General features: G+C 38.2%; 1 protein-coding gene across 2 annotated transcripts in view; it reads right to left on the bottom strand.

Annotated features, from left to right (window-relative positions):
- Positions 1–9,864: 9,864 nt before the first annotated feature.
- Positions 9,865–25,839, bottom strand: part of dchs1b (dachsous cadherin-related 1b) — a 115,325-nt gene continuing 99,350 nt past the window's right edge. For both annotated transcript variants that reach the window (XM_058789412.1, XM_058789411.1), the window contains exons 10-21: positions 22,245–23,094; positions 19,992–20,231; positions 18,995–19,120; positions 18,540–18,749; positions 17,445–18,311; positions 16,452–16,565; positions 16,124–16,335; positions 15,604–15,755; positions 15,088–15,218; positions 14,689–14,975; positions 14,277–14,418; positions 9,865–13,976 (exon numbers count right to left, since the gene is read on the bottom strand). In XM_058789412.1, coding sequence (XP_058645395.1) covers positions 11,353–13,976; positions 14,277–14,418; positions 14,689–14,975; positions 15,088–15,218; positions 15,604–15,755; positions 16,124–16,335; positions 16,452–16,565; positions 17,445–18,311; positions 18,540–18,749; positions 18,995–19,120; positions 19,992–20,231; positions 22,245–23,094 — 5,955 coding nt within the window. In that variant the 3' untranslated portion in view covers positions 9,865–11,352. The remainder of the gene's footprint in view (positions 13,977–14,276; positions 14,419–14,688; positions 14,976–15,087; positions 15,219–15,603; positions 15,756–16,123; positions 16,336–16,451; positions 16,566–17,444; positions 18,312–18,539; positions 18,750–18,994; positions 19,121–19,991; positions 20,232–22,244; positions 23,095–25,839) is intronic.

The following is a 25,839-nucleotide window of genomic DNA, read 5'->3' as shown; positions in this document are numbered from 1 at the left end:
ATGAAGTGAGTAAATGTTGGAGATCCTGGCATTTCGTGTGCGCTCCGACATGTCATGTGAGGAATGTTTTAGTCCAGACTTGCCATGTCCCAGTTCCGTTTCATAAAGATGTTTGAAAATTTGATCCAATTGAATCAATTGTGCTGCAAATGTTTGTTTTTTTCCGAAGTGCTCGAATCTAGCACGCTAAGGACATTTGCTGGTTACAGTGTAATGAAAACGCAACAAAAAAAATTTCAACAACATGCTCTAAAACATTTGCAAACATTTCTTTAAAAAGTAATCTAAAAAGTGTAATCTATACCATCAGTAAATACCAGTAAATAATCATCTCTGTAATACATAGCACTTATTTAGTGTACAGTATCAACAAGCAGTGCTGGGTAGATTACTTACAAATTGTATTAATTGTATTCCATAAAAAATAACTGTAATCTGATTATGAGCATTTTAAATTGTAATATAATCCATATGAGTACTCAGTTTTTGGAATCTGATTACGTAATCCAGATTACATGTAAGATTACGTCTAAATTACTACAGTACTGCCAACAAGTAACTGCATTTCTACAGATTTTAAAGATCAGAAGATTCTGATGAAAATGTATGAACTTCAATTATACAGCTAAAGCCATGTATTTTGTTACTGGCTCATCAGTTTGCTTTTGATCAACCTACAAACCCCCACAAAGCCTTGTTTGCTAAAATCATGTGACTCTGAAGCACTAATTTGAAAGGTTTCTAAGCCTTTTTTTTTTGTTGTTGTTTCGAACTCTTTGAGCCAATCAGCTACCTTTGAGATTTCCACCAGTATTATAGACCTCCTTTGCTCCTATCTTCCCCTCAGGACCTGATTTTTTTTATAGAAGCTGTTAAGTCAGGACCTGTCTCTTAGATAACACACTGGAACACAAACGAGTCAACTGAATCAAATGAGTAACAGGAAAAGAGAATCAATCCAAAGCATTCACACACCAATAAAAAACAAACCTGATGTTTTACAGGAGTGATAAGATCTGACACAGGGCAGGTTTTATTCGTGTCAGTGGGAGAGAGAGGTGAGCTCTCACATCACAGTCTGCCTGCTGCAATATAGCCAGAGGTAAAGGAGGAAAATGAAAGAAAGGAAAGAAAAACGTAACAAGAGGGGGTTGGAGAGCAATAAAAATGTTCAAGAGGGATCTTTATTTAGGTGTGGAATCGGACTCTAAAGTGAAAGCAGATGGTACTATAGTCTAGAATACTTTCCATTTGAAGTATGTCGACTTCAGAGCTCCACAACACAGATTCTGGAGCTCAGACAGGTTTTGGTGCCATGCATCCAGGCATGTGCATGATAGTTGATGCATAAAATGTTTCATATTTTAGGTTAAATTTATGTATACATTAATAGTCAATAATTAACATGTTTTAATATTTTTAAAAGATGTCCTTTAAGATCACTAAGACTAAAAAAAATACAGTAAAAACAGTAATATTGTGAAATACTATCACAATTTTAGACTAAATCCAGGTTTGGTGATCATTGGTCAGCTTTTTACTGGTAGTGTATGCATTTCTTTTTGATCACAATCATTAATGATTTTTTTAGTCTCTCAGTTAATATCTAGTCATAAAAGGTGCATGCATAATTGTTATCCAATAATTTTAAAAACAGTCTAAGATGCAGGACATGTCACCTAGCCACACCCTAAACTCTGCACGAAACATTGCAATGTTATAATGATTTTATTGGTAAAGCAGTTTAGATTCAACGTCATCTTATGTACAGTGTTATAAAACCGAAAATAATGCATGGAGAGAATCAAATCTTGGACAGTGAAACCACACATTTAAGATGGATACTGAGGCACACTTTTACGCTTGAGCGTTCTCACAAAAAATTACTCTGATTTATCTGCCGTTCGTTTTGAGAGTTTAAAGAGGAGCTTTAAAATGCAGTGCATTGGAATTCACTCAAAGCTTTGTGTCAGTGTGTATGTGAGCATTAAGATAAAACCTCTGGCTGTGTCCAAACAGCTTTGGCTCTGTGTCCAAATGGCTGAGGGGGCGTTTAGGCTCTGATCTCTGACACATAGGAAAACAGACAGACAGACAGATCATAATTACATTTTACTAGAATTGTAATTCTGAGGTGTTTGAAAGCTACCAATAAATTATTACATTACATATAAATATTTAGCTCTGGATTTTACTTGTTGACACTTACATCTGTGAGTCAAATATTTCAACACACATGTTAAACAGAAACACTCACCTTTAGTAGCTGTTAAGTGTTTGGTTCCACCTCATTTGTCTCTTTGTTGAGTTTAAATCTCCTGAGCAAATAAAATAGTTTTTTTTAATACTTATTTTTTATTAACCAATTTCTTCTTTCAAAACATGCAGATATCACTGTAAAAAGTGATAAGTTGACTTAACTTAATGGAAACCCGTTGCCTTAAAATGATTAAGTAAATAATAATTTAAAAAAATAAGTTAAGTGAATTGTCAAGTTCACTTAACTTTTTTTTTTTTTTTAATTATTAGTTAATAATTTTAAGGCAACGGGTTTCCTCAATTTTTTAAAGTTAAGTCAACTTATCACTTTTTACAGTGGAGGAAACCTATTGCCTTAAAATGATTAAGTAAATAATAATTTAAAAAAATAAGTTAAGTGAATTGTCAAGTTCACTTAACTTTTTTTAATTATTATTTACTTAATAATTTTAAGGCAACAGGTTTCCTCAATTTTTTAAAGTTAAGTCAACTTATCACTTTTTACAGTGACAAAGATACAGTGTCTTGATTTGTACATAAAAAAAAAAAATGTTTGTAGCATATCTACATTTTACAGCATGATCAGAAAAATAAAGAGAAGAGACAAGAAAGGTGAAAAAAAAAAATATATATTATTAATAATAAAAATACACCACTATAAAGAAACCCACAAAACCAATGAACACATAACGTCAGCCTTGGATGGGATCAAAATCTTCAAGAACGACAAAGAGTTAACCAGCCAAATCACCAGCTATTCCAACTAAAAAAAAAAAAATTATCATATCTCACCCAGCTCTTTCATTAAGGGTTTCCATTGCTCAACAAACAGACTCATTCTGAGTCTTAAACTGTGCGTTATTTTTTCCATCTCATAGATTTCTCTCACTGTCTGTAAGCATTCCTCAAAAGTCGGTGGCCTGTTCTGAAGCCATTTAATTGTAATATTCTTCTTTGCTGCAGCTAGGAGTATTCGTAGAAGGTATCTGCTCTTCTCACTTTTTATTAAATCTGTCTCAACTCCCAAGATAGCTATTAAAGAGTCTCTGGGTGAATTAACTTGAAAAATTGTATTAATGAAACCAAATACATTTGTCCAGTAAGGAGATAGAATAGGCATTCCCAAAAGATGTGTGTATGCGTTGCTACTTGTTCTCCACACTCCCTCCAACAAGCACTGAATTAAATTTGGCTACGATTTGGGGCGTTCGAAAAGAACGATTAGTCACCTTCCAATGGTATTCTCTCCAGATTCTACTACATGTTATTCTATGTGTATCTGCATGTATTTCAGCCCAATTCTCGTCAGATATCACTACCTTGAGCTCCTTCTCCCATTTTAACTTTATGGCCTCCAGAGCCCTGTAAATACGACTAATAGGTCTAAGGATCTTGTTACCATTCTGAACATTAATCAACAAAGTCTCAATTGCTGATGGGGAAGTTTTTAACATTTTCCAATTTGGGTGTTTAAAAAGGAAACTTGGAATCTGGAGATACCTATAAAAAGACTGAATTCAGTAGCAAGTTGTTCAAACGTTTTAAGTGAATCCCCTTCAAATAATTGGTGAACATATTGCAATATACGAATATTATCTTGCAGATGTCTACCAGTTATGAAGCCAGTTTGGTCATTATGTATCAGAGATGTAATTACTGTGTTTACTCTTTTTGCTAAAATTGAAGTCAGCAATTTACAATCAGTATTAAGTAGAGCTATAGGTCTATATCCAGCACAGTCACTCGGGTCTTTTCCTTCTTTATAAATAACAGATATAATTGCTTCTTTCCACTTGAATGGCAAATTACTATCGTTATGAGCATCAGCGTAAGCCTCTGCTAACAGTGGACAAATTTGACTTCTACATTTAGGGGCGTCAATTGCTTCAGAGTCGGTAAGGCTCATCTGAGTTCAATTTATTTCTTTTAAAAATGCATCTGTCTCTTCTATATCTAATTCTTCTTTATTCTCTGAATATAGACCTTTATAAAATTAAGCAAATGCATCTGCTATTTCTTTTGGTTTAAAAACAAAGGGTTTATTAGAATTGTCAGTCTTGATTTTTTGAACTGTGTTAAGCCCTCTTTTTTTCCTGAGCTGGAATGCTAGTAGTTTGCTCGTCCTAGAGCCATACTCATAGAAATTTAGTTTTAGAAATCTTAAGTTCCGTTCTACATGGTCAGTGAGCAGTTCATCCAATTTCCTTCTCGCTTCTGTAAGCTGAGCTAAATTTTCCATGGTGATGTTCTGTTTGTGTTGCTTTTCCAGCTTACAAATTTTATTTTCTAATTCAGTACGCTTAGTTATTTTTGTTTTCTTTAAAGCAGATGCATAAGCAATCACTTTACCCCTCAAAACTGCCTCCCAGAGAATTACCGCTGAAACATCTCCGGTATTATTCATATCTAGATAATATTTAAACTCGGATTCAATATATGTTTGAAATGCTGGATGTCCTAACAAAGAAGTGTTTAGCCTCCACAATTTTATAGAAGCATCCCCTTCCATATCCCAAACTAGTGACACTGGCGCATTACAATAGTTTTTAACATACCATAAGTTTTATTTGAAAAATGAAAAATCTACTATTTTTGCACACTAAAGTAAACATGGGTCTTGTCAAGGGGAGAGCTGGAAAAAAGGGGCAACAGGAGGCCCTGATAATGGAAGCAGCTCTTTGCAGAAGTTATGGATGGAGCCTGTTTCCTGCTGTTGATGTAAACTCAAAAGAGGAGGTGATACTTACCGATATAGAGCCTCTTTTAACTGTGATTCATCTTGTTCTCTTACTCCACGTTAAGGCTGACATCTGAATTAGCTTTTTTTATATACTTCTTGATGTAAGATCCTCCGTGTCTTAGCTGTCTTGCATTCAGCTTGTACACATTTAGGTCATTTTCAATGCTGGATCATTTAGTAATGATGGACAAATCAAAACCAGGTGGGATAGTGTTACTGTCACACACTGTTTGGCTCATTAGATAATCCATCCTTCTCCTCGACTCTAAATTCTGTAATTTATTCACTTGAATGGAAAAAATCTGTCAGAGCTGTGGAGGGAATTGTTTATGAACAGCCACATTACAACACAAAGACGTTGACAGCATCCTGCTTTCAGCATGTCCATTAATCATCTTCATTTGTAACTCAACATCTCTGCATCCAAAACAACAGCTGAGTTATTTAATTCCACAAAGCAGCAACAGAAATCTGAATGGTGCTAGTCATTTTTTTTTTTTAAGAAAATTACATTTAAATGAATTACTTGCCAAGAGAAACTCCAGAGCCAAACTGCAGCATCCTACTTTTGCCCATGCTTTTCTCGGATGTATCTCCTCTAGACACCCCAGGAGATGTGCGAGCCCTCGGGAAGAGATGTAATTATGAGTTAAAGCCGCGGGGCCTGTGACTCAGTGCTAATACAGACCTGCAGTGACTCAGCAACTGAGTGGAAAAACAGAGACGCTGTGAACGCTGTGACTCCAACCTGTAACGGATTCAACCGTTCAGTCTCACGGCTTCTCCCTTGATTTTAACCAGCAGAAATGGAAAATTATAATAATAGATGGGGGACAGAAAAGACACTAAGCAGGAGCAACACATGGCTTTGGGTTGCAACCTTCCTCCTTATGCTAACAGGGCTAAAAATGTTACAGTATACACATATTTCTGTTCAAAAGTTTTGAGTCAAGACATTAATTAATACTTTTATAGAATGTGTTAAAGTGATAAAAAGGTTTTGATTTCAAATAGATGCTGTTGTTTGAACTTTCTATTCATCAAAGAATCCTAAAAGATGCATCGTTAAAGTAATGGCTGCTGATAATTCAGCTTTACCACCACTGGAATAAATTACATTTTAAAATATTAAAACAGAAAACTTTTTTCTTTAAATCAGTCTTCTTAAAAATAAATCTTACCAACAGCAAACTTTGAACGGTAACGTATGTACTGTATAAATTAATATAAATCTTGATATTTTTTGACATTTTGACATTTTTAGTCCATGACTATTAGATGCTGGGAAAAATATTTTTCTAGATTGTAAACAAGATTTTTGGAAGTAAGTTCTAGATAGAAGGAAGTACTATTTGTTTTTCTACTTTTTTTGTTTTTCTCATTTTTAAAGGGATAGTTTACCCAAAAATGAAACTTATACAGGTTTAGAACAACATGAGGGTGAGTAAATGATGACAACATTTTTGGGTGAACTGTTCCTTTAATTCATTGCCGCTTCTTTGGAATTGCAAAATTTAGTAGCATTTCTGAGTGAAAAAGTGTGCAAACTTTTAGCAGACACTGATATTTATGCAAAAATATTTATGACTTATCCTGCACCACAAAGATTTTTGTCCAATCAAATGCTCTTGTTAATGAGATTGTCCCACCCCCTAATACCAAGACAAAGACTATTTGTCTACAGTAATTATGCAACTTTTTCTTTAGGTCGTAGTTAAAATCATATTAGCTCTAACAATTGAGAGGACATGACACTTTTGACTTTAATCCAAGCTAAAGTCAAACTGTATTTTACTTCTGCAAATATTTCCTTCTCTCATTCCATCTCTTTCATTCTCTCTCAAGCCCGGACTATCATAAATCAGGAGCTGTTGATGGGATCTATCAGCCGTGTCTGGTATAGTTTTGTCCACCTCCGCATTCAGCTCCGGTTCATGCACGGATCCTGAGAGAGGGCACTCGGCACCAGCTCTTCTCAGTTAGCGCCATTGATCACAACCGCTGAAAGACAGCAACCATCTCCTCCTAAATAAGGAAGCACTCCTTACAGCACTGTTGTTCTAATATAATTTTACATTTAAACAAACAAAACAGTGAAACCGAGCATGAATTTCTGAAGCAAAAAAAACAACAACAGTTGCATTATAAAGTTGACATAACCTTTCTCAGTCCTCTTCCATTTCTCTTATTCTCCAAACAGGAAAATCCTCGCTTTGACATATCTACCAAGTTAACCTATGGAAAATGTATATTACCATATTAAATAATATTTATTTTGGCGAGTTTCCAGAATGGGATGAAGGAAGGCGGCTTAAATTAATCAAGAAAGCAAATATGAACCTGGCATATCAGACACGCAATAAGAGCAATGCAACCGAAGACATCATGTGCCTCAATGAGAAAGAGTGGATAGATTACATGCTATAAGTGCAAAGCAACATTTCTAGTGTTAAATAAAGTGCAAAGGTAGCACAACACAGTCTCGTGGACTGAATTTGAGCAGTCCCCGCTGAATCGGACAGATCTTGAGGGTGACTTTCAGTCAGCTCTAATAAAATTAAAGACAGAGGAGGTTGATTTAAGAAAATGCAGAAACCTCCCCTCTGCTTGAGCCAGATCTGCTCTTAATTAACAGATCCACTTTACAAGAACAATTTATAGCATCTCAGAATGATAAGATCTAAGAGCCAAAACGACGTTCCTGTAATTCAAAATATATGTTTGGCATAACTCAAATTTCATAGAGACATTTACTGTTTGGTTTCTATTCTACTTAAGTAATTTTGACTTTGCAGAGCAATTCTAATCAATGAAAGATACATGTGACGTTTTTTTCCATAAGGAATGCAGGGATCATTACAATTTACTACAGACCTGATGGGAACAGCAGACTTGTTTTAATAGCCAAGACTGCGGGATCTTTCTTTGAAGTGTATTTTCAACTTGAATGGTGCTATGGAGACTTCCCTTGTTTTTCTACCAAAGCATTTAAGAAATGATAAATCTTAAAAATGCGTAAACTGCCCACTAATCACTAATCATTTTATTAATCAAAAAAACATTGCAGTTTAATATCAAAACCAGAGGTTTACTCTTGAACTCACAGAAACAATATGTATCTTTCTGAGGACAGTGTCACAGTGCAATGCAGGTTGGCCTGCTTTTTGAATTTTTACGATTATTCTTATCTATAATCTTCAATGGGAAAAGTTTGACATATGCCTGATGATCTGATAAACCCCTTTCAGCTGCTATTTTATTTAATAATAATAATAATAAAAATAATAAAATAAAAATTACAGCAGGTTAAAAATACTGTGCAAAAATGTACCACAGCATTGGCAATAAATGATGGTGAGAAAAATGGGTAGACATACCAGAAATTGCCCCAAATCCTTCAGCAGCCTTTTACTTAAATAATGACTGACTAAAATGGTCTAAAAAATATTTTCTTCAGACAGAAAAAATCTAGACTACTAAAGTCTGTGAAATGCAAATAATTGTTTCCCATAATTCTCCAAGATTTTCTCATGAGCTGAAACAATTACAAGATACCCATGTTCTTAATGCCAACTCCATCCTCTTTCCTCACAGGCTTGTCAGATTTTTTGGGGTGTTTTGATCCACCAAAAAGTGCACATGCCAAAACAGGGTTCTCATCTTGATAAATGACAGCTAAATGGAAAATTCAGATTATGATATTTATACTAATTCATACTGAATTTAAAAGGCATTTACTGTATACTAAAGGTTAAATGACAATATGCACTGTAGATAAACATCTCCACATGCAATCAATGAGAATTTGAAATGTTGCAAAAAGAAATAAACAACCTAATGTAAAACAGCAGAAAGCAGTAAAATGTACAAACTGTGTAGTAACTAGACTTGATCACAGATCTTGATAACAGATCACAATGCCTATATCAGACTAAGGTTGAATCTCATCTTGAAAGTAATATCAGTGATAGAGAAAATATGTTTACACAGGTCACACAACTCATCAGTGTTTATAAGACACTGACTGTGCAAGCGAGTGAGACTGTTATTTCTTCGTGATATCTGGGATGGTGTAAATCAGTTAGACATGCATAGTACAGAGATGGAGGAGAGCTGAATCTCTGCCAACACCAACTTCACAGCAGGGGATCAGAAAACTCAATACGGTAGAAACAAAGACAAAACTTGAGAGCATTTCGGTTTCATGTCCGAAAAAAAAACAGTTCCCTTAGTGCACAACAGCTTGTTACTGGTGCAGTATCCTTGAAAGGTACTAATATTTTAACCCTTTGGTTTAAAAGATACAAAGGTATACCTTTCAAGGGTACTGACAGGCTACAATTGTTCTGACAGTGTATGGAAATCCTGTATTTTTTGTCCATTGGATCTGGAAAGGTACATGACATGATGACGAGTATGTGTGTGTGTGATTGCCTTGCATATACAGCACAACTATAGCAAATATAATCAGTCATAGCTATTTGATTCGGCTAATTCATATGCTGCATAATTATCAATATCCATCTTATTTTCATTTTGTATGGACAAATTGAATTTGAGGAAATGTTTCTTCATGGCTGCAACTGATTTGAGAATGGACACACCCTGTCTCTGGCTATACACAGCCTGAGGCCCGGCTCTAGTCTAGGTCTTTGGAACATACTGTATTTTTTCAAATCGCTTTTTAATGAAGGACAAATTTGACTCTGACCTCTCCTGTTTCCTTTTTTCTAAAAGCCTGATGATTGGCCTTTCGCTACGCTTCAGTTACTTTGTAACTCCCCATCCACATTTTGATTTAAACTTGGAGGAAGGAAGACAGAAGACAGAAGGTTTGACAAAAGAAATCAGTAGGAATTTAATATTTAAATATGTACAGATGATTTAAACTGTATTGCTGCCGGAATGCAGGCAGTCGTCTTGGAAAGTGATGTTTTCCAGACTGTGAGACAATTAAATGTCAACTTTGAAGATGAATTGTGTAAGACAGTCTTCAAAAATGCCAGGCCCCTCTTTTCCTTGCATCTTTTCTGGGTGCTAAACAGGGGCCAGTTATACTTGAGGCAGTGGCGGTATCAGGCATGCACCAGAGGTAGCAAAACAGCTCTGGAAGTTCATTCAAATGCTTAAATCACTTTCCACAGAGGAGAATGAGAGAGAGAGAGAGAGAGAGAGAGAAAAATGGAGGGTTTCTTCTCAAAACAGAAAACATTCACTGCCTATTTCGACAGAAGGTCCATTTCCTAGTGATTCACTTCATTCTGAAAGGTAAATAAGCTGCAACCCAGATAATGGGCTAAATTTATCAATAAACCAACTATAGGTTACATAGACAATACAAAACTTTTTTTATTGTCAGAAAAAGCAGCACAGAAACAGTGTGACAGAGCTGCAGTTTTGTAAGAAACTATTTACATAGAGAAGAGTCTTTGAGGTTTCACCAATTTCCCGAAAGGTCCAGGTGAGCAGAAAAAAGTATGGCCCTGTTTTTTTTTTCTTCTTCTTTTTTTTCTTCTTTTCTTTTTTACAATAAATTAGCTAAGATGCTAACAATCTAGTTCAAAGGGCAAGAGACAATACAACTTCAAAAGGCCTATAATACAACACTATGCAACATGGGAAGTTTCAACACTTTCAGCCTTTCTGTTTATAAATAATAAAATACAACAATCTTCCAATCATTCACATTACAAGTGTCACAAAATTTCACAACCGCACAGTATGGTGATCCTAGACACTATACAATGATACTACACTTATTATGGCTAGTATACATATAAATATACATACAAAGAATATCACTAAAATGTAAGAACTTCTTCACTCAAAGCAATGGTAAGTCCTTCATTTAAAAAAATGTAAATGAAACTGAGTATCACTGTAAAAAAAATATTTAAAAAAAGAAAGAAAAAAATAAAAATATCTCTCAGTCATAAACAAACATACATAATGACATCAGTTTGAGTTTCTACAAAGTTCTCACTGCAGCCTACAAAGTATGACAATAGCAGCTATTTTGGATGGACTTACAACACTGGAGTTTCAAAGCTGTTTGAGTCATCAATATAAAAAGAAACAAACAAAAGGAGCAGTCAACGTCTTGACTCCCTGGCCAGCCAGTGAGACAAAACAAAACAAAACAAAACAAAACACAACTCTTCACATCAACACTGCGGTGGCTCTGAAGAAGGGTAATGTCGCCGCACAATATTTTTACCCTTTTAGTTACCAGACACCTGCGTCACCGTCATGGCTGAGCGACTGCCTTTTCAGGTATGCAACATTGCTAAGAGCGACTAATATGTCTTATCAAAAGACAAAATGGCCTCCACAAAATAGAGTGAAATGTAGCATTAAATCCTCATCTCAGCCTCATCACTGTGCTCCAGAGAGTGCTCTGTGGTGCTGATGATGGAGGCTGAGGGACCTTGAGTGACACCAAATGGGGAGACAGCTGGGGACCGTGCAGCAAGTGGGGACAGTGAAGGGGAGAAACTGGGAGACATGGCTGCTGAGGAGATGGAGCCCTCGTGGCTTATAGGTGAACGCCTTAGAGATGCTAAGTGATGAAACGTCCGTGCTATGGCAGGTTTAGGTGGGACAGATTTGGCTCCTGGATGAGCCACTGAGGTTATGAGGGGTGGAGGGTCGATTCTTGGCTTGGGATCTGTCTTAACTTTGGGTTGGAAGGGTCTACGTGGGTTGTTGGGAGGTAAGCTCTCATCTTTTAGCCTGGCAATCTCTGTAAAGACACTGGCTAAGGGTTGGAACTGAGGGCACCAGTTGAGAAGGTAGTCCCAGTTGTAGCTGCCTCGCAGTTCCTCGTCACTTGCCACTATGGCTGTGAGGGAGCCATCAACCGAGGGTTTGCCATCCTCAGGGAAAGCGTAATCTTTCGGGTGGGAAATATTTAACCCACGACCTACTCCAAGGTAGCCTCCTCCTTCGTCTCTGTAGACTGGGAGCTGACCAGAGAGTAGGGTACCACTGAGGCTCCCACTGATGCTCCCAAGTTTCTTAGTTTTGAACCACTGGCTTGCATCAAGTGGTCCTGGTTCACAAGAAATATCAGAGAGTTGATCCGCATCCTGTTGGATACCTGAATCAGGGCCCCTGGCGGAAATGTGCTCTTGCATGGAGGAAGTGATGCTTGCAACTCTTGGGTACTCATTGATCATGCGGATTTCGTCATCCTCTGCTGCTTCGGCAGATCCCCGTCCACTGGAGTGAGAAGGATCTAGGGATCCTCCTCGAGTGTAGGAGCCTCCACCAGTTCCTTCCTCATCACCTGCGTATCCAGGAAGCGCCTGATGATAGATCCTGTCACCCCCTGTGGGTTTAGACTCATCCAACTTCTGCAAAGCTGTGCCTGAAGATACGGTACTATTCCCAGTGTCTTGTCCTTTCTTCTTGCGCTTTGATCTTACTAGATAAAGGGCCACAGCAATTATGATTAACAAGACTATTACTCCAAGAGAGGCAGCAATTATGCTCACAAGGAGGACATTAAAGTCTGTTGCAAGACCAAAGGATGTGTTGGTAACGTCAATGGTGACCTGAGCGGAAGCTACTCTTGAGGTGTCAAGAGGGCTGTGGGCGGTCACCTCCATAGTCATTAGGCGAGTTTCCCTCTTCGAGCGACTCCCTCCACTTGAGCTGCCGGAGCTGTCCATCTTTAGGTAGATTACACCGGTGGTCTTATTCACATCAAAATAAGGAGACGAATTGGGGAAGGAGTAGAGTACAATCCCATCTACCCCACCATCCTCATCTTTGGCCTGTACTTGCCCAATGCTCTGACCTTTCTTGGCTCCCTCTGGTACCTCAATGGACAAGTCTGAAGTGGTGAAAACTGGGTCATACTCATCCTCTCCTGTTACGTAGACCTGCACTGTGACAGTAGCCGAGTTGTTGCCTGCATCCACAGCCAAAGCAATGAAGTTAAATGAGTTCACCTTCTCAAAATCAAAAATCTGCCTGGTTCGAACTTCTCCCGAGTTTGGATCCACCAAGAAGAGGTCTTTTCCTAGGCCAGCGTGGTCCATCAAATAATACTTCAGCTGTCCATAAACTCCTGTATCATAATCGATTGCATGTAATACAGTCACGGCAGAGTTGGGCGGCTGGTTTTCACGAATACTGGCTGTTAATGTAGCAATGGGAAAGTAAGGTCTGTTGTCATTGATGTCCTTTACCTCTACACTAATAGGAGCCAATGCAAAATGACCATGGCCATCTGAGGCTTGTACTATAACCACATGAGAAGTTTGGCTCTCTCTGTCCAAAGGTCTTTGAAGCCTCAGTGCCCCAGTCCACTGATCCACAGAGAAGAGTTTCATCTCATCTCCAGAGCTGATGCTGTACTGGACCTCTGCATAGGGAGCTGAATCAGGATCAGTTGCAGTCACACGTAAGATTTCTGTACCAGCAGCTGCCCCTTCACTCATAGACACTATGTACTCAGCTCTTCCAAAGACAGGAGGGTTGTCATTCACATCAGTGACTGTGACGATGGCTGGCACACTGGAGCTGCGTTGGGGAACACCACGATCCGAGACTGCGATGGTGAGATTATAGCGTGACAACGCCTCAAAATCCAGTCGCTCCGCTAGGATCAGGGTTCCTACCGTCTGGAAGCCATGGCCCTCTATGAAACGAACGCTACTCTCAATCTGGAAAGCATTTCCAACATTCCCACTGGCAATTGCGAAATCAAAACCAGAGTTTTCCTGAGATAGGTCTCCGTCTACTGCCTCTAATGTTAGGATGGTGGCTCCAGGTAACTGGTCCTCAGACACTGTGGCTTTGTACTCCAACTGGTGGAATATAGGGGCATTATCATTGACGTCTATCAGCTGAACTTGGACCGTAGCAGAAGATGACAGAGATGGAGACCCTCCATCATGAGCTTCGATGACTACACTCACAGAAGGCTGCTCCGGGTCAAATTCTGCTTTCTGTCTGATGAAAAGTGTACCTGTAAAGACATGAGAAGTGCTATTACTACAATGTTAATGCTTCAAATATAAACTATATGGTAAAACTAGAGGCAGTGGCTATTTAAACTAAGCGCAGCTAACCTTGTAGAGGTTTTCATTAACTCCACACACCACTTTAAGTAAATAGCATCTACTACTAATTGCACTTATTATAAACAAGATGCATATTTATCTACCACTATTTACACTTTAGAAAAACAGCATATACAGTTTTTTAATTGTATAAATAGCCACTGCCTAAATGATCAACATGCTTAGTATAAACACTGGGCTTATACCATTTTTAGGATCAATGTAAAAACCCTCCCTCGTTGAAGACACCACTCGATAAGTGACCTTTCCATTTTCTCCTGAATCTCGATCTGTTGCTGTTACTGTGATAACGGGACTGCCTGATGGAGAATGTTCTGGAAGTGTTACCTGGAAACCAAAAGCAACAAAGCAGCTGTTACTTGGCATGCTTTTTGCTGTATCCACAGTGATGTCATTTTGAATAAAAGCATCTGCTGAATACGTAATGACAACAGCATACTTTATTCTGGTGTGAATGACTGCATGTATATTTATTCTGGAATAAACGCATGTGCTTTAGCATCCTAATCCATGAACTTTTAACAATAATACTATAGAGAACAATGCAGCCGATAAACCTTTACCAATCCCTTTAAATGGTAGAAAGAAAACAATCACCTGATACAGGTCTTGAGTAAAAGTTGGTGCATTATCATTTATGTCCTCCACCAACACAGTCAAATTGGCTTCACTCTGGTGCTTTGAATCTGAAGCTCGGATAGTCAGTGTGTACCATGTTCTCTCCTCAAAGTCCAGTGGTGCTGTCAGAGACACACGGCCGTTGTAACGATGTATATCAAATTTTCCCTGTGATGAAGCATCCAGCTGTAAAGAGTAAGACAGCACTGGGCCAGAATCCACATCATTTCCAGTAACCAGGGTGATCTCAGTGCCGATAAGAGAGCCTGTAAGTAGGACGCAAGGTCACAACATTCAGATACATCTACAATAATAAAAACGATTGATATCATGTCTTTCAAGGTTAAAAGGTCAAAGGTCACTAGTCAGTTTACTTACTCTCTGGCACTCTAACTTCTCGTGGCACTGGGATGGTGGGACTGTTGTCGTTGAGGTCGACGATAATCACTGTAATGGTGGCAGTGCCTACTAGTTTGGGGCTGCCACGATCAGTGGCTTTTATCACCAGCCTGATGCAAATAAAATAAAATGAATTAGATAAATTGTTCCTAACTTATATCATGTGAGAAATGTTTCTGTTCAGTTTCTCATTTTTATTGAGCGAGAGAGAGAGAACAAAAGATGTCTTCTATTTTCACAAAAAGCTTTCGTACAACAATCCAAAAGCACTAACAGACCAAAAATGTAGTAAATTAAAAGCACACAGCTTTATAGGGATTGGGGAACGTTTTAGAAACAAAAAACATAAGGTAAAAAAACTACGAGGGCTTGAACACATCACACACACAAACTAAATAATGCTGGAGAAGACAGTTACATTCCACAGAACAGAAGGAAATTAAAGACCTGCAGAGCAATGACTTCACTGGCTGAGCAAACATGATATACACTCACTGTGCCTGTGTCCAGATTTCTCTGTCCATAATGGCCGCAGTTGTGATGCTGCCGGTCAGAGGGTCAATCTTGAAAAGGCCACTTTGACTCGAAGACTCAATGGAGTAAGTCACCTGACCATTCTGACCCTGGTCAACGTCCTCAGCCACAACCTAATGCATTCGAAAACAGACTGATTAAGCACAGGCAGAGTACGAAATAAACACTTGCCAGATGCTAAATTGGAGTACAAGTATCTGGTAACTTTATAAGGAACTACAACATCATGCTTGGTTTAAATCTGACACTTACTGACGTGAAGTCAGAAACAGATGCATAAAAACAGGTAAATAATTGAATGCTTTATATGGTTAACAAAAATAATACTGTTTTCAAGGGTGAAGTTTCTAAACTCTCCTGCTAGTATGGCAAAACTAACTATGTAAAACAAAGTTATCTGTAGAACATTTTTGTTTTAATACTTTTCCCAATATGTTTTCAATTACCTTTTAGAAATACCAAAAAATAAGAGACCCCTTGCCTTAATGATGGGAAAGTCATAGCCTTGTGCTTCATGCATATAAGCCACATAGTTCTGCAGCTGGAATCGGGGTAGATTATCATTGACATCCTGAAGAATCAGGTTGACAGCCATAAAGGAGCTTGAGGATGTAGTTTCAGCTTTCACCACTAGACGGAGTCTTGGAGTGTCCTCAAAATCCAGGCCATTTGAGCTCTGTACCCAGATTTCACCTATGAAAGCACCAGTAATGCAGTGAAGTAGGTCAACTAAACAATATTATTTTTCTAATGTCTGATGAGTTCATGCATGCATCTTGTCAAGATATTTCACAGGGTTCCCATCTGACCTGTACTAGAGCTGATGCTGAAGGAATGGTATTTGTTCCCACTGAAGATGCTGTAAGTGATGCCATTTCGGGTGCCGTCAGGGTGCTGTGCCTGAGCCTGGGCCACAGCAGTGCCTATGGAAAAAAATACACAAAAAAACTCAATACTCCTCTGCCACACTCACTTAAACTGATGGATTGGCTTTCAGTGCTTCACAAAACTGACTGTGCCAGTGAGTGCTGAAATACAATGCTGCAGTTTCATCATGCAGTTCATTGCAAAAGTTTTCAACTGCCTCATGCCAGTGCTTTGAAATGAAGATACCCACAAAGAATAGCTTTTAGTTTAGGATTTATAATAATAATAAAAAAGGTCTGTATACTTTTGCAATGTGCTGTACTGTGAGAAGATGGGTTTTCTACATGTCATTTAATGAAAGTTGATACTTGTTTGCATTTTAAGTCAACATGAAATTAAACTTGCAACCCATTTTGCTTTTAGAAACTTGAAATGTGTTTTGTTGAAACAGGATATTAATAAAGTACGTAAGTAAAAAAGTAGGGTGGGGCCCATCGGATCATGAAAAATATCATCTCTATGTGTCCCAACTGTATAAATTCTTATTGTCATAATCTGTATTACATTCATGCTAACTGGAATTGAATTATCTTTAAATTATTATAAATTATTATTATTGTTATTATAAAAAATATCAAAAAGTTGCATAAATAATTTTCAGTTCTTTTTATAATTAGCATTAATTATAAATATTAGAATTATTTTTATAAATTGTATTTATTTATTTTTACAAATGTAATTATCTAAAATAGTTTTTTTCCTGTCATAAATGTACATGACAGTAATGACGTCAGCTAAAACAACAACAAAAATTATTTTTATTTTAATGAATGAAGACTATTTCTTTTTTTTTTTTTTTTCCAATTCTTTTTTCCAACTTCCAAAATCTTGCAGACTAATAGGACAATCATTTTTACTGTAAATTCTCTGCCTACCTTTAGCTGCATTCTCCTGTATGCTAACATCTCTGGCGGTGCGAGAGAATCGAATGCCCTTGTAATCTTGCTCCTTCACATAGACGATCACCACTCCTAGAGAAGACTGGGGAGGGCTGCCCTGGTCCATCGCCTCCACTATGAGGGTGCGCTGGGTTTGCGTCAGGGTTTGAAGCTTCTCAGTGGTCTGGATCTCCCCTGTTAGCGAGTTAATAGCAAATCCTCGGACTGGCATTGCAAACCGGTAGAACACCGAACCATTGGCTCCAAAGTCCTTATCTTCTGCTCTCATGGTGGCCACCACCTGATGCGTGGACACACTTCCACTGGACACATTGATAATCAGCGGGTCCTGGATGAAGAATGGTGCATTGTCGTTGACGTCCAGGATGGTAATGGTCACCTGGGCTGTGGTGTTGCGGGGAGTGGCGGGTGATAGATCAACCGCATACACTTGGAAGATATAAGAAGCTCTTTTCTCTCGGTCCAGAATTGCTGTGGTTGTGATCTTTCCCGTGTCTGGATGTACTGTGAATGCACCTTTGGCCTCTTGGCTAAGGAAGTATAAGATTTGACCGTTTTCGCCCTCATCCACGTCTGTGGCTGTTGCATCCAACACCACCAAACCTACAGCAGCATCTTCTGAGACATCGATGGTGTAGCTACTGCTTCCAAACTTAGGGCTGTTGTCATTTACATCAAGAACTGAGATCTCCACAGTGGCTGTGCTGCTCAGAGAAGGGCTGCCGTGATCCTGGACCACCACTTTCAAAGAATAACTGTTCTTCTGCTCTCGGTCCAGAGGTCTTGAGGTAGACAGGGCTCCAGAGAAACCATCAAGTCGAAAGTCACCATCTGGGTCACCAGCTAGAATTGCAACACACAGACACAACATTTGTTAACAATCAAGCAGATTGAATCCTCTTTTCTTTTTTTTTTAATAAGAAACAAGCCTGCAATGTGAAGAAAAACAGTAACATGTGCCTTGACCACATATAATTCAAAATGCAGTATGTTTTTCTTATAGACTCTGGTTGTAGAAGTTCTTCTACATGTTCCTCTGTACAAAACATCTAAAAATCAAAATCGTTTTACCAGTGATCTTATATTCCAGCCGTCCACTCTCTCCAGTGTCCAGGTCTGTGGCTTTGAGGATGAACAGCTCCACAGGCTCTTGGTTCTCAGGCACTTCCAGGCTATAATGCTGCCGCCCAAAAGCAGGAGCATTATCATTCACATCCAGCACTGTGATGTGCACTTTAGCCTTGGCAAAGTTAGGGGGTATGCCTCCATCTTTTGCATACACTATTGCATTGACAAAAAAGAGGATTATTAAATGCAATATCAGTTTAATAATAAATTATACATAAAATAATATTTTGCCAGTGATGTTACTGTTAATTGTTACTGTACTTTAAATAAATCCGAAATAAAACAAATAAAACTATTTATTTTAGGCAAAATTTCTTTTTCTTTTTGTTTAAGGTGAAAAACTAAATGACTAAAACTGAAATATAAAATAATTTTGAAAAAAATATAAAAGCTAATACCTGTTACAGTATAGTGGTCCTGAAGTTCCCTATCTAGAACCTGAGTGACTGATATCACACCCGTCTCAGGATTAATTGTGAATCCATCCTCAGTCACACCACCGTAAGTCACCAACCCATTAGTGCCTGTAACAAAAATAGAAATATAATCAATAATTCTGCTCATATGTTGCATATGAGTGGCATCCAGTTATTAGAAATAAATAATAAAAAAAAAAAAAAAAAACATTTTTATAACATTTATTATTAAAATAATATAAATAATTTACCTAAATATATTATTTACATTTTATTTTAATATTTTTGAACTTTTTATTTGATGCATTGCATTGTGGGACAGTATTTTGTCAAGTGTGCTCTGTTGTATACTGAACATTTTGACAAATGTAGTAGATAATGCTGAAAATTAACATAAAGTGCAGAGTAAATGTACTGCAAAAAAAAAAGTCTGCCCTTCCATTCTGAGTTAGAAGGTGAACAGGAAGTTGGTGTTTGTGAACAACCTGATTTGAATTAAAACAGAAGTAACGTCATAAAATATCCAGGTTCAAGCCTTTTCATCTTGGATTTAATACTGGTTTCATTAGTAGTTCATTTTGCTGATTCAGCCTCTGAGTTGTGGTCCACACAAGTGTTAAGTGTGGACCAAAGACATACGGGTGCCAGATTGCGTGCAAAGTCAGCGAGCTTTGGCACGAGCACCTGCTTACTCAATTAAAGCTTCCTGAAGAATGTCTTTACAATCTCTCCTTCATACTCTCTCACTGAGCCCAGGGGGCTGAGAATGAGTCCCACAAACCCTCCACAGGAAGCGTTAAAAAAAACACTGCCCTCACCACAACACAACATAACTGCTTTAACCAGATGGTGAAGTTTTTAGACACAGGTCATGAACATCTGAAAGGCTGGAATACCCCGAAATGTGGGTGATTCTTTTCAGAAGTAAAGGCACATTTAACACATGGATTATTGCTGGAATTAATCAACTATTCCTCACCATGATCCCGGTCTGAGGCTGAGACCCTCAGTATGCTTGTTCCTGCTGGCTGGTTCTCTCTGATTTGGGCTTCAAATTCACTGCGTTCAAACCATGGTGCTTCATCATTCACATCAATCACCTGGATAGACAGCACCTGAGTGGTGGAACGCTGTGGTATCCCATGATCCTCAGCGACAATGGTGAGGTTGTAGCTCTCCTGTTCCTCACGATCCAGAGGTTTGAGGATGGAGAGAGAGCCTGGAGAAGAGGGGAAGAGAAAAACATCTGTAAATCTGCTGCAGATGGCCTCCTGATCATTTGTCCTGTGGCTGGAGACGCGTGACCGAGGTCAGGGAGCTGTTCCGTTTTATACTATGCATATTTGTAATATTTCATTATGTACACACATGCCAGACACCATCATAAAGCTCTACTTGAATGTGGCTGGGCAAGTCGGCTGCTCTGCTGAGGCTAGAAGTTCATTTGTGACTTAAAATAGCCCACCACAACAAATAATGATGAGTTTCACCTTTAGAAAGAGTACCATATTGAGGCTATACAGCATAATACTGAATGATACCATGATATTTATCAGTACATTATTTAAAAAAAAAACATGGTATTACCCAGGGGGAGAAAGTTAGCTGGCAGGTTAGTTAACGCAGTTAGCTTGGGATACTGTAACTACTGTACACCATTATGTGGATAAAAGCATGTTTCTCCATTAATTGCCACTTAAAAGTAGTCGATTATTAAATATAATATAAAATATAATTATTTATATAAATGCAAAACATTTTCAATTTGCATTTTAGTTTTAGTTAGTTTGTTGCATGCTTTTGTCATTTTTATTATTATTATTATTTAAAATTCTATTTATCTTATTTTTATTTCTGTTTTGGTAAATTCTAATTTTCATTTTAGTTTAAGATTTATCTTTATATTTTAATATAATATAATAAGTCATATAAATATATATTTTTTAAGTTTTAGTTTTGCTATGTGCTTGTCATTTTTATAATTATTATTATTTTTTCTATTTAGCTTTAATTTATTTTTATTTGTTTTGGTAAATTTAGTTAAACTTCAACATTTATTTATTATTTACACAGATTATTTATAATATTTAATATAATATAATAATACATGTGGCAGCTCAGAAAATGCCATTGAGAATAATGTGGGTTCCACTGTTCTCTAGGTACATTAAAAGTTATTTTGCTTTATTAATCATAAAACTTATTTATTCATTCATTCATTCATTTATGCATGCTTCAGGGGCTGATTCATCTTTGCTGGTCCTATGTGAACATAAAATTGCTCATACAACATAGAAGTCAAACACAATATCCATAACTACAGTGTGACATTCATTTTAGCTTTATTCATCCTGTTTTTCTCCTCAGTTTAGGTCTTCCACTCTCTATACGGAATTTGAGAATGAAGCTTTTTGCTGACTTTCTGGTATGAAGACCAGGGAAGAAATTTGTTGTCACGGATCCATTTTGAACCTTTCCAGCTATACCTCTCTGCAATGCTGTCATCAGCAAGACCCCAGGCGAGGGTCAATCAGGATAAACACACCCTTGCGGTCGATACGGCAGCCTGACTGCTTGCTGACTGCGAAATATTATTGTGTGTTTGTGAGAAGTCTGTGTGCGGCCTCCTTTTTTTATTTATAGTCCACCAAACACACTCTAGTTTTAAATACATCATTGAGATGTTTGAGCTGGCTTCTGCTTCTGAATACGGTAGCTCTGGTTTTGTGCTTAACGTCCATCTCTAGACCTCCTACTTAAAGTGTCCAAAGAGTTTGAAGACTTTCTCCTTAGTGTCTGGCTAATATCAGCTTTGACTTTATCGTGCGCTTTAAACCAACTTTAATATATACAGTATATAGTATACGGCTGATTTAGAACAGAAATAAAACACTAACCTACATCATAAACCATTCGACAATAATGGAAGGAAAATCTACTACAGCTGTTCAGTCGATTAGGTGACTTTGTCTATTTAATCTAATTTTGCGTGAGCTGTAAATGGACATATTCTTGGATAATGGGAGGAATTTCAAACTAATACATGCATATTTCCAGCACCAAATCAAAGAGATGCGGTCGACGGGCCAAAATAAAACTGCGCTCCGTGAATAACCGTTCAAGAAAATGATCCGTTCTGCTAAATTGCTTCTGGATTTGAGTGAACGGCCCATAAAGCAGCGTGGTGTGAGAAAGAGATGTTTTTCAAACAGAGCGAAGTAATGAGTCTTACCACTGTTCGAGCTGAGGCCGAACCGCCCCGCTGTGTTTCCTGACTGGATCCTGTAGGACACTCGGCCGTTTTCACCCTGGTCTGCATCCCGGGCCATGACATAAAGCAGCACAAAGCCCACCGGCTGGTCCTCCATCACACTAACGGCAGTCGGGGAGCTGAAGATCGGAGTGTTGTCGTTCTCATCGGTGACAAACACTCGTGCCGTCACCGATCCCCACAGTCTTTGATTGGGATCTGAGGCTGAATCTGTGGCATGGACCACCAGGAACAGGCTGGAGGTCTCCTCATGGTCCAGCTCTCGGCCCAGTTTTAAGACTCCCGTGACAGGGTCAAGACTAAAAATGTCTGGGATGTCAGGCCACTGCTGTTGGATAGAATAACGTATCTCGCTGTTGGGTCCACTACCATCTTTATCAGTCGCCTGGAAGGTGTAAATGGAAGAACCGGCTTGTATGTTCTCAGGAATAACAATGGTCACTGGATCTTCTGGAAACTCTGGTGCGTGGTCATTACTGTCCTGCACATTGATTTCCAACTGAACCATGTGAGTGCTTGGATAGGCCTTGGAGAAATCGTCCACTTCGATCTGGAGAGTATACCGGGAACCTTTTTCATAGTCCAGCTCTCTAGCCAAGTACACATCTCCTGTGAGACGGTCAACCATAAAGGTTCCTTCATGATCTGTGCCTCCCACTACAAGGTAGGTCACCTGACCGTTTGAGGTCACTTCACGCTGGTCATGTGCTCTAACTGAGCCAATAACAGAGCCAGGCTTGGCTCCCTCCACTGAGTTGAGCATCATGGATAGGGTGTTGGGTTTTGGAGGAGTCCTTGTGGAGCCAATGACCTACAGATTGGGAAGATTTCAGAAGACACATTAGTTATATTTTAAGCTCAACTAGTATATTTGACAAAACACCTCCTTGAACTATGAAACTTTCCAAACAATTGACAAGAAGTGACAGTAAAGACATTTATAATGTTTTTTTTGTTGTTGTTGTTAACAACTGTTTATTGAATTTTATTCTGGGAACAGTAGTACAAAGCAAAGAGCAGCTGTACAAATTTAGAACCCACCCCCTGCTAGACTTAAAAAAAATAAAAAATAATAATAATAATACAAATAAATAAATTAATATTAATAGATAAATAAATAACAATAAAATAATTTTTACAAAGATTTTAGAAAAGATGACACAACATTAAAAGCTGAATGCCATGAATTTACAGTTTTCACATTAGATCCATGTATACGAAAAGTTGTCCAACAAATACACAGTCCAGGTTTGTCTGTCCATTGTGTGAGGAGGATTCCAACGGTTACTGAGTGTATTGTCTGAGATTATCTCTAGTCAGATTCTGGAGCTGTGATTCCAGTTCAACTATCTTTTTGTGTTGGTTTTTCTGAAGGAAAGAGGCATATGAAATTGAGTTATTCCTTATAAATCCTTTAACTGCATTCCAAAATGTTCGAGGATCATCCACTGAACCTTGGTTAATTTCAATAAACTCAAATCAAATTTATTTCTGAATTGACTGCAAAAGTTTTCATCCTGTAACAATTTAGGGTTAAATCGCCATCTTGTGGCACGAGATGGCCGAGGGATCAAAGATGATCTGCACAAATTTCCATCATGATCCGACAGAGATAAGGAACAGATATCGGCATCATGAACAGCTGAAGATAAAGTAGAAATGAAAATATAGTCAATTCGCGAATAGGATTTATGAGTAGCAGAAAGGAAAGTGAAAGACTTAGCAGAAGGATTTAACAAACGGCAACTATCCACCAATGAGGATGAGGTTACACATTGCCGAAGTTTGTCAGAACAAAAAGCTTGAGAGTGTGATTCCTTTGGTCCAGATCTATCTAGGATATGCAACATTACAGAATTCGTATCTGCACCCAATACAATTTCAAAATCCGAAAATTTCAAGAGATAGGTTGACAAAACAGAGAAAAAAGTTGTGTCAGGAGTACAAGGGGCATAAACTGAAAGAAATACAATATTCCTATTCTCCACTATTGTTTTTATATTGGTTATTCTACCGTTTGTATCACAGACTTTATCTAAAATAGTAATATTCATAATACTCCGCACCAATATTAGGACACCCTTGGTTTTAGTATCCGAAGATGAGTGAGATACCTCTTCATAAAACTTATTATTACACCTGTGTATATCCTCCTCTTTCAAATGGGATTCTTGAACTAACACTATATCAATCTTTCTTCTTTGCAAAAAAAAACCAAGAAAACCTGTACGTTTGTGAGGGCCATTTAGGCCATTAATATTACAACTCAGAATATTAAGGTCAGTCATAGGTATCGAACAGAATTACTGCAAAATAAGACCAAATACAAGTTTGAAAATAAAACCAGTTGAGTCTACCATTAAACCACCCCCACCCCACCCTTCCTGTCACTATTAAAAAAAAAACATAAATACATTCCCATGAACTATGGCAGATCAAACCAAGAACAAACCTTGATCTGCCAGCACCCCTTAATATGATCCGTGGCGTCAACAAAAACCTGTACATTATTGAAGCACCAACATTGGCCCCATAGTCACATATTGACTAGGTAGTATCTCTATTAAAAAAAAGAAAAAAAAAGAAAGAGAGATAAAGAATACAACTAAAACAGACAAAATAACATCATAATCAGTAACCGATACTGTATGCACAATGAAAGCTTCTAGTAACTATGAATTAAGAAGTGAACATTAAAGTCAACAGTGAAAGACACAGTCACCTAACCATTTAGAGCATCTCTTCTCTGATTAGACAGAAAATGTCCAGCTGAAGCTCACTGAGAGTCGGTGTATGAATGGGATCTGAGAAAAACTCTTGCTTCTTCTGGGGAGTACAGCATTTTAGGTTCACCTTGATTGAGAATGACCTTCAGCATTGCAGGATAAAGAAAAAAATTCTGGATGCCAGCTTCTCTCATTTCCTTCCTAATTGACGCAAATGCGCTTCTTCTTTTTGCGGTGACTGGAGAAAAATCTGGAAAGAAAGACAGCGTTGCTCCGTCAGATGTTTTCACCGGGGCGTGAAGTCTGGTGGCCCACAAAATGAGTTCACTGTCCTTGTACCGCAACAGTTTAAAGATGAAAACCCGTGGTTTACCGCGATCTGAGGAGAGCCTTGTGTACACGCGATGCGCTCGCTCCACTTCAATCTCTTTGCCCTCCAGAGATGGGAGCCACGTCGGTAGCGATCTTTTCAAAAAGCCTATAGGGTCATCCTTTTCGGAACCTTCAGGCAATCCGACCAGACGCAGATTGCTGCGCCTATTGCGATCCTGTAAATCCACAACCTGTTGCTCGAGCGCGGCTACTCGTCTACCGTGATCTGCGACAACTTTCTTTTGTTCTTTCATCTCCCCTGTAAGAAGATCCAATTTAGAGCATAGCGACTGAACATGTGAGAAGCGAACTCGTTCCACATCGCCATCAACTCAGTTCTTAGAATGTGCTCAAAGTGTGTAACAGTGTTCGCCATCTTGTCCAGCTTGTGTTCGGTGGCTTGGATTTCTTCTTTATCGGAGAAGCCGAAGGAGATCACTCCTGCTGTTTCCGATAGT

The sequence above is a fragment of the Onychostoma macrolepis genome, chromosome 10 (assembly GCF_012432095.1).
Source record: "Onychostoma macrolepis isolate SWU-2019 chromosome 10, ASM1243209v1, whole genome shotgun sequence".
NCBI classification, from domain to species: domain Eukaryota; kingdom Metazoa; phylum Chordata; class Actinopteri; order Cypriniformes; family Cyprinidae; genus Onychostoma; species Onychostoma macrolepis.
Note: the sequence above shows the minus strand (reverse complement) of the source record. Positions and strands in the feature narration are given on the sequence as shown.